Source organism: Salvelinus namaycush, chromosome 2, assembly GCF_016432855.1.
Source record: "Salvelinus namaycush isolate Seneca chromosome 2, SaNama_1.0, whole genome shotgun sequence".
Lineage (NCBI taxonomy): Eukaryota > Metazoa > Chordata > Actinopteri > Salmoniformes > Salmonidae > Salvelinus > Salvelinus namaycush.
The window spans coordinates 28,675,995-28,686,025 of NC_052308.1; the positions used below are offsets into that span (position 1 = coordinate 28,675,995).

Below are 10,031 nucleotides of genomic sequence, written 5' to 3' on the forward strand. Positions count from 1 at the left end.
CATGCAACAATTTCAAAGATTTTACTGAGTTACAGCTCATGGAAGTATATCAGTCATTTGAAATACATTTATTAGGCCCTAATCTATGGATTTCACAACTAGGAAGGAGTGCAGCCAAGGCTGGGCATGGGAGGGCATAGGCCCACCCACAGAGGAGACAGGCCCGGCCAATCAGAATGAGTTTTTCCCCACAAAGGCCCTTATTACAGACATGATAGAGAAATGAACATTGAATTCTCTGGCAACAGGTCTGGTTGACATTCCTGCAGTCAGCATGCCAATTACATGCTCCGTCAAAACTTGCAACATCTATGGCATTGTGTTGTGTGACTAAACAGCACATTTTAGAGTGGCCATTTATTGTCTACAGCACAAGGTGCACCTGTGTAATGAGCATGCTGTTTAATCAGGTTCTTGATACGTCACACCTGTCAGGTAGATGGATTATCTTGGCAAAGGAAAAATGCTCCCTAACAGGGATGTAAACAAATTTGTGCACAACATTTGAGAAATAAGCTTGTGTGTATGGAACATTTCTGGGATCTTTTATTTCAGCTAGTGAAACATGGGATCAACACTTTACATGTTGCATTCATATTTTTGTTCAACATACATACATACATACACAGTACCAGTCAAAAGTTTGGACACACCTACTCATTCAAGGGTTTTTCTTTATTTTTACTATCTTCTACATTGTAGAATATTAGTGAAGACATCAAAACTATGAAATAACACATATGGAATCATGTAGTAACCAAAAAAGTGTTAAAATATATTTTGATTTGTTTATGTTAGATTCTTCAAAGTAGCCACCCCTTGCCTTGATGACAGCTTTGCACACTCTTTGCATTCTCTCAACCAGCTTCATGAGGTAGTCAGCTGGAATGCTTTTGAATTAACTGGTGTGCCTTGTTAAAAGTTAATTTGTGGAATTTATTTTCTTCTTAATATATTTGAGCCAATCAGTTGTTTTGTGACAAGGTAGGGGTGGTATATAGAAGATAGCCCTATTTGGTAAAAGACCAAGTCCATATTTTGGTAAGAACAGCTCAAATAAGCAAAGAGAAATGACAGTCATTCTTTACTTTAAGACATGGTCAGTCAATCCGGAAAATTTCAAGAACTTTGAAAGTTTCAACCATCAAGCACTATGATGAACCTGGCTCTCATGACGACCGCCACAGGAAAGGAAGTTCCAGAGTTACTTCTGCTGCAGAGGATAAGTTCATTAGAGTTACCAGGCTCAGAAATTGCAGCCCAAATAAATGCTTCACAGAGTTCAAGTAACAGACACATCTCAACATCAACTGTTCAGAGACTGCGTGAATCAGGCCTTCGTGGTCGAATTGCTGCAAAGAAACCACTACCAAAGGACACCAATAATAATAAGAGACTTGCTTGGGCCAAGCAACACGAGCAATAGACAGACCGGTGGAAATCTGTCCTTTGGTCTGATGAGTCCAAATTAGATTTTTGGTTCCAACCGCCAAGTCTTTGTGAGATGCAGTAGGATCTCCGCATGTGTGGTTCCCACCATGAAGCATGGAGGAGGTGGTGTGATGGTGCTTTGCTGGTGACACTGTCTGTGATGTATTTAGAATTCAAGGCACACTTAAGCAGCATGGCTACCACAGCATTCTGCAGCGATACGCCATCCCATCTGGTTTGCGCTTAGTGGGACTATCATTTGTTTTTCAACAGGACAATGGCCTCCACAATCACCCGACCTCAACCCAATTGAGATGGTTTGGGATGAGTTGGACCGCAGAGTGAAGGAAAATCAGCCAACAAGTGCTCAGCATATGTGGGAACTCCTTCAAGACTGTTGGAAAAGCATTCCAGGTGAAGCTGGTTGAGAGAATGCCAAGAGTGTGCAAAGCTGTCATCAAGGCAAAGGGTGGCTACTTTGAAGAATCTGAAATCTACATTTGTTTAATACTTTTTTGGTTACTACATGATTCCATATGTGTTATTTCATAGTTTTGATGTATTCACTATTATTCTACAATGTAGAAAAAATAAAAACTCTTGAATGTTGATAGGTACTGTGTGTGTGATATATATATATATATATATCTATATATATATACATACATACACACACACACGCACACCACTGTTGAATAATGTACTGTATCTACTATGGAGAGAGATACATGTGAATGTAATTTTGAAATGTATTCTATGTTGCAAATAAGGGTTTGAGATTGTATATGCGGGGCTGGTCATATCTGGATGTGTGCTGTAAGAAATGTGTATAGTTTAAGCCTATGAGTGTGCATGTGAATTTCAGTACATATGCGTATGAACATGTGTTTAAATATGTGCCTTGAAGTGAAAGTGTGAATGTGTGTTCAGACGTGCACGGAGCGGAACTCACCTGTTAGTAATAAGGGCTGAGCTTCAGTCCAGAACTGGCATTCCAGAACATTCCACAAATTCTGCTGCACCAGGGGGCTGGACAAACACACTCCCAAAACATACTCCCAGACACAATCAGTACTGCCAATGAACACACAGACATAGAGGATTGTTCACAAAAGACACACAAGCTAACATGATCTCTTCTCCGTGCACCACCTACACAATCACTGCCAACACTTCCAACCGCTTCCAACATACACATACAAGCACACACACAGGTACTCTGCCATTGTCCTGCTCCCAAACACTCCCAGATGAAGAAAGTCTGCATGGTGTAGCTGTACCTGGAACAAAGTCTATTGCAATCCTTCTTACAAGCGCAACATGTAACATGTCCTACAGTTCCTCCGCTTAAACTATTCATCTTAGTGCTAGGTAGCAATATACAGTGTCGTATTGGTAGATGGTAGCAATACACAGCAGATATTGTTTCCCCCACACTTTGCATTTACCACCTGACCACATCTTCACCTGTAGTATACAGCCCTCTCACTAAACATTTATCTAACCTCTCTCTGTACATTTAGGAATATCTTTGTTCCACACCCTCTCCATCATCCAGATTTTATCCATGGCTTCATTTTCTTTAGCTCTCATTTTTCCCTGCTTTCCCTCTTTCCTTGAGGGCTGTAGCAGGACAGCAGGAGTTTAACTCTCCTACTCATTCACACACAAAATACTGTCATTCTTCCTTTCCCTCCCGCTCTCTAACACACACAGCTTGCCAAACTCATTTCAAAATAGACATGTTCTTTGTTAGCATTCAAACTTTATTCACACAGATACAAGACAGAAGTAAATCAGGAATTTTCTGTCAAATGATTCATTACTTATATATACACAAAAATACACGACTGCCCTGTGAGACTCACACAGTAAATACATTGGGTAGCAGGGAGACAAGCAGCAAAATAAAATAAAAACAAGCAGCAAAATAATGAGGACGAGACAACTTCTACATCAGCCAACTCTCCTCAGTCTTCTACTGTTCCTGAAAGAGATTAAATAGAACAGTCATTTTATTATGTGCAATTATTGTTGAGGGAAAAAAAGATGGAATACTGTGTTTCAACCTTAATGGCATCGACCTTGGTCATGACGTGTGTGATTTGCTCACCTTTACCCTGTGACCATGGAGCTGGTAAGGTGACCTGAAGTCCTGCTGGCAGTTGGAGTAGCCCATGCCCAGCCCCACACCTGATCCAAATGCCACTGGCCAAGTGCGCCCTAGAGACGAGACAGACAATTCACTTATATGAAACAAACCATAACTCCCACAAAGATCAACACATGGACAGCGTTATTATTACAATTACTGTTCTCTGCTGTCTGAGGCAATACTCACGTTTGAAGAAGAGGACTGAGAACACAATCCCCACGCCAAGGCCGGTCGCTAGAGAGAGACAGCGAGAGAGAGGAAAGAAAGAAAAGAAAGGGGGTGAAAGGAGGTGCATAAACCTCTCCACAGAGGAATAGAAACAAAAAAACAAGCCTGCAGCACACCCTATGATTAAGTATTGGGGTAATGCACACATACACACAGGTATGGAATTCCCTGTTGTGCTTGGAAGTTAGTCTGCTCTAATGAGGTGAGGTGAGGGGCAACATGGCCAAACAGCACCTGTCAGCCAGACATTGTTCATTAGAGAGAGAAGCAGAGGGGGAAAATGAAGAAAAGCATGTGAAAGTAAACTTAAGACAAAATAATAAAAAAATAAAGAGCAAACGAGAGCAAAAAAAATGTCATTGAGTGAGAGAGATGTCAAGGGGTAGGAGGAGCTAGTGCTGTAAAGGAAAGACACGAAGGGGGAGGACAGATGAGAGGCGGGTTGAGTGAGATAGAGAACTAGCAGTGTGATCTAGAGATCTGGGATGTTTAAGTTAGGGAGAGTGAGAGTCCAGTCAGGTCAAGCAGAGGGTCCAGGTGAGGTGATCTTCATGGCAGGGAGATGGACAGACAAGACACAAATAAGACACAATGATAGAGTGTAAGTGTGGACCCGAGGGGGCATTTGAAGAGATAGAATGTGTTTGTGTGCTTAGCTTCACCTCGCTGTGTGCAGCGCCCCACCCAGCTCCAAGGGCCAGCCAGCGCAGAAATACATAAAAACAACAGTTTGGGCCCCTCCACTTCTTAATTGGATTCAGAGAGCTATGCAGCATGACCGATACGCAGCTGCCAAAGCACTCAGACACTGCTCCCTCCGTCTCAATTACACAACTTACAAATGTCAAACAAGACCACAAAAACAAAGGGACAACATCCGAGACATCTTTATTGCTGCTAACAGACACATCATGCTCCTCTACAAACTCTGCTGCCCCCCCCCTTCGCTTTCCAGTCTGAACTTAATCCAAAAAAAAATAAGTCCAATGCAGCCGTTTTTTTAACCCACAATATCAAATCAGTTCCGTGTAACAATTAAGTGCATTACTGTGATTGTTGCTTGGACTGTCTGGGAGTGGTCTGAGTGGGGAGGGGGAAACTGAAAACGAGTGGTTATTGGCAGAGAGGTTTGGAACTTTCTTATTGGTCTATTAAACTACTTTACTGCCTGGTGATGACACCAGGCCGGCAAAAACTCTATCTGACCAAAACAGGGTTTGAAATTGTAGATGGTCTTTTCAAACAGCTCTTACACTAAAAAGGGAATTATTATCTTCACAATTTCACAGTATTAGTCCAACAGTGTGGAAATATATATATTCAAAAAACTTACAAAAAAATAACTAAACTTGAGACAGCAATGGGCCTTTAAGATTTACAGACAACTTCTGTCTCTTTAGCCCCACTCTCTCTCTCATTTCCTTTCCATGTCTCCTCCTCCCTCTCCCTCTCCCTGTGATTGTTGCCGAAAAGCAGTGGAGCCGGCCAAATATGAGGCCAGATCTGCAACAGATTTACTATTATGAACCTCTATACAACCACAGCTTGACTCCCTCTGTTCCTCTGATATCTTTACCTTTCCTTCCTCCTCCCCCTTTCTCTCCTGACTGTGCATCCATCATTCTTCTTTTCTGTTGTTCCCCTCTTACTGTGCAGCAGCTTTCCTGTCTGTCCTGATAGGCTGGCTATTACAGGCTCCCTGCTGGGGGCAACGTGATTTCACAACCTTTGGCCTCTTAACACTGTAAGTGTGGATTATTGTAAACCCAGCTGTTGTCAACACACATACCTTTTCGGGGAATACAGTAAATCTAAAAACAAGGAAAATATTAAGTTTGGCAGTCCTCATGGCTAGTTGCTCCAAAGCTAGCAAACATTCCTAAACCAAATACCTCTGTAAGAAAGATGATAATTCAAATCACTCTTTAAGCAAAACTACTTACAGAGACAATTTCCCCAAATATTTGTACGGGTGCAGGAATATCATTGGTTCCAGATCAGAATGTTGTGTGTCATGTTCTTAGACAATATTCCTTTATTATGGATATTGGACACCACCTTCACACTGCATTGTTGACATTGTGTTATCACCTTTATGTTGTCTCAGAGATCAATTGGTAAACTCTGATTTATCACCCCAAGATATCCCTGCACAATGTCTATTTGCGCCCCTACTGGATGTAAACTACAAGTGAAATTAATGGCTGTGCTCAATGCAATGGCACTTATAAATGTAGATCCTTCAAACACCCCCAAACAGGGAAACAGATCCCAATTAAAGGTGTTATCACATGCTCCACTAAGGCAGTTATTTATCTTATAACTTGTCCTTGCGGTAAAAATTACATGGGTAAAACAAAGGGTGAATTAAAAGTACGAATCTCGGAGCATATTAGCACCATTAGGTGCAAAAACTCGACTTACTCAGTTGCGGCCCACTTTTTGGAAGCAAACCACTCGATTTCGTCCTTACTTTATATCGGCATCGAACATGTCACCCTCCCTAGGAGAGGAGGTGACCTCAACAATTTATTGTTAAACGAGAAGTTGCCTGGATCTTTAATTTAAAGACCCTTGCTCCCTTAGGTCTCAACGTAAACTTTGATCTGAAGACGTTCTTGTGATTTTGCTATTGAAAATGTTTGTAGGCCTATGTACCCAAATTGTATCTATGATCATATGCTATCCATTCATGTTTTTATTTTTTATATAAGAAAGCCTCCTTCACTCACGCCGCCAAACTTACCCTAGTAAAACTGACTATCCTACCTATCCTCGACTTCGGCGATGTCATCTACAAAATAGCTTCCAATACTCTACTCAGCAAACTGGGTGCAGTCTATCACAGTGCCATCCGTTTTGTTACCAAAGCCCCTTATACCACCCACCACTGCGACCTGTATGCCCTAGTCGGCTGGCCCTCGCTACATATTCGTCGCCAGACCCACTGGCTCCAGGTCATCTATAAGTCTATGCTAGGTAAAGCTCAGCCTTATCTCAGCTCACTGGTCACGATAACAACACCCACCCATAGCACGCGCTCCAGCAGGTATATCTCACTGGTCATCCCCAAAGCCAACACCCCCTTTGGCCGCCTTTCCTTCCAGTTCTCTGCTGCCAGTGACTGGAAAGAATTGCAAAAATCGCTGAAGCTGGAGACTTATATTTCCCTCACTAACTTTAAACATCAGCTATCTGAGCAGCTAACCGATTGCTGCAGCTGTACATAGTCCATCTGTAAATAGCCCACCCAATCTACCTACCTCATCCCCATATAGTTTTTATTTACTTTTCTGCTCTTTTGCACACCAGTATCTCTACTTGCACATCATCATCTGCTCATTTATCACTCCAGTGTTTATCTGCTAAATTGTAATTACTTCGCTACTATGGCCTATTTATTGCCTACCTCCTCACGCCATTTACACACTGTATATAGACTTTCTTTTTTTCTATTGTGTTATTGACTGTACGCTTGTTTATTCCATGTGTAACTCTGTGTTGTTGTTTGTGTCGCACTGCTTTGCTTTATCTTGGCCAGGTCGCAGTTGTAAATGAGAACTTGTTCTCAACTAGCTTACCTGGTTAAATAAAGGTGAAATAAATAAATAAAATTAAATCTGAGAATTAACCAATGATATCAGGCCACACCCAGCCATGATTACAGACACCTGTGTGTGTCCTTTGACAGTGACACTATATAAAACTAGTCACCCTGCAGTGTTTGTCATTATACCCTGATGAAGACAGCTCGTCTGTTGAAACTTTGGTAATTAGGTTATTAAATTATTGCATCTGAGCTCCTAGAGAGTGTGCCACTCTCCTTTACATTTTTCAAGTGTTCTACTCCGCTAGCCAGCACCTCACCTAAATTGGTGTGCATTCCTTTTGCCTCTTGATCACCTTATCAAGCCCATTTAAAACTATTTATATGTGTAATGTATGCTTAACTTACTTTTAATGGAAATTGTTATAACACTTTACAGCAAAGTCAGCAAAGACGGTATAGCCCAGTTGCACTATACTGTCTTCCCTAATCTACTTAATCATAAAGTTACTTTACTATTACAGTTGCTGGATCGTGTAGGGGATGAAACACTTCAAACATGTGTTGATATGCATGATTAAAATGTTCTGTTTCAAGTTAATGTCACGTGCAGAAATTCTAACACTAACAAATGTCACTTATGCTTTATGTAGCTATATGTCATGTCACAATGTGTAATGCAGTCCTATGCTTTGAGCATGCATTTCATGTGCATCATTACGGGATAGTTTAATGGTTCAGTTAATCGTATTACCCTATTAAGACTAGAGGACTCAATGTCATATGCCAGTTTCAGTATTTCTTTGATTTTATATCAATGCAATGTAAGCAACATTTTACAGCATGTTATAGGACTAATAGTTACTGTCACTGAAAAGTTAACTCAAACCCGTAACTGACGGTGAAGGGCACAATGTGTTTCCTGGACTGGTCGCAGAATAATACAAAAATATAGGACATGAGCGCGCAAATGTTTTGGTCCGTTTCTTCGACACAATTGCCTGAAATATAATTACAACAAACCATACAAAACAAAAAAAAAGCCCTATGTTGATGGGGCTTTTGGTTTAAATTGTCAATGGACCTCATCGGGTAAGTTATGGCCCACATAAGTAGACAGGTGGCCTTACTAAGCTCATGCACCTGGTCCCCGGCTTACACTGCGCATTTTTAGGTTGTACTCTGTTTGGAATCAATTTCTTAATAAATGCAATCATGAAATATCAATATTTACCTATCTTCACAGCGCTATCAGCTAGGCATCGGTCCCACTTCTGTTCGTGTTCATTTGCCATTGTTTTCAGCTTCTGACTCACATCTTCAAAAATCGCGAGATTTAGGTCATGTGATCCCCTACGTCAACATAATGTTGCAGATATGTATTTTACGTGGATGCATGTGATGACAATATTTGCTCTATATGACTATTTAATTTCTGCAACATTTCGACAACATTGCAATGTTAGAAACTGTAGTGAAGTAGGTTGTGCCACTGAAATAAATATAATATGAAATGCAATGTATGACATTGTCACACATCCACAATGTAAATCACTGCTTTCACATACTGATTTGCATCAGCTTGGATGAAGCATTCAGAAATTAAATAATCCAAATGGCCATTATTACACCACAGTTTTTTTGTATTAGCTAAGTCTCAAACCATGATCATTAGGATATCCAGCGGTCAATGGTCATGTATCACTCCATTGCATGATAAGGTGTTGTGTATGCTTGCAATGAAATCAGTAAAGCAAACAAGCAGAATCTTTACCTGCAACCTTTGCTTAATCAGTGAACACAAAAATGTGGATCAGTGCTATAGGTGAACAAAAATCATCTATTTGCAGCAGATATCAGTCCCATATGTAGGTCTACTGCAAAAAAAATCCCCTTATCGGTCATGGGGAGAAGAGGTGCCAGCGGGTTAGAGAGATGCACTATGCAGGCCTCTCCAACCCTATTCCTGGAGAGCTATCCCCCTGTTGGTTTTTGCTCCAACCTCAGTTCTAACTAACCTGATTCAATTTATCAACCAACTAATTATTAGAATCAGGTGCGCTATAATGGTGTTGGCGTGAAAACCTACAGGATGTTAAATCTCCAGGAACAGGGTTGGAGAGCCTGGTAGACTACAGTATATCTAAGAGTACTTTGTTGAGGGAAGTTTTATTATGACCAAACTATGAGTTCAGAGGCATTACAACAATTGATATTGGGTCAATGTCTGAGCGAAGAGACTGAACTACTGTAAAAATCACCTATTTATTATCATCAATCTCAGACAAGCACTAAGCCTATTTCCCATATTATAATTCACAATTGGCACATACATGCATGGTAGTTTAAATGATGTTGATACCAACAATTGCAATAGCCTAGCTGTGTTATATTTCTGCTATTTAATGTGTCACAGATCTTTTGCCGGTTTGGTTGGCCAGTATTACAAGGTTGAGTCAGACCTAGGTTTATTCGTTAGACCACTTAGTCCTGGTGTGGTCACATACAGACTACATCAGGATCTTGTACCCTTCTTACAAATAATAAAATATGAATCTTGTGGATCAGAGTATTATTAAGACAAGCATGAGTAAATGGTGTACAGTGTATCAGCCCCGTTATCATACCTTCCCTCTATCGCCCTCTCTGTTCTTTCTGTATATAGGCTAC

At 40.8% G+C, this 10,031-nt stretch overlaps 1 protein-coding gene across 1 annotated transcript; it reads right to left on the reverse strand.

Moving 5' to 3' along the window:
* Nucleotides 1-3,176: 3,176 nt before the first annotated feature.
* On the reverse strand, nucleotides 3,177-8,678 carry LOC120060973 (MICOS complex subunit MIC10-like). Its single transcript, XM_039010432.1, has 4 exons — nucleotides 8,596-8,678; nucleotides 3,773-3,820; nucleotides 3,545-3,654; nucleotides 3,177-3,418 (listed from the first exon to the last, which is right to left on the reverse strand). Exons 1-4 carry the CDS (start codon nucleotides 8,654-8,656, stop codon nucleotides 3,410-3,412), a joined length of 228 nt encoding a protein of 75 aa, XP_038866360.1. The 5' UTR covers nucleotides 8,657-8,678; the 3' UTR covers nucleotides 3,177-3,409.
* Nucleotides 8,679-10,031: the final 1,353 nt, after the last annotated feature.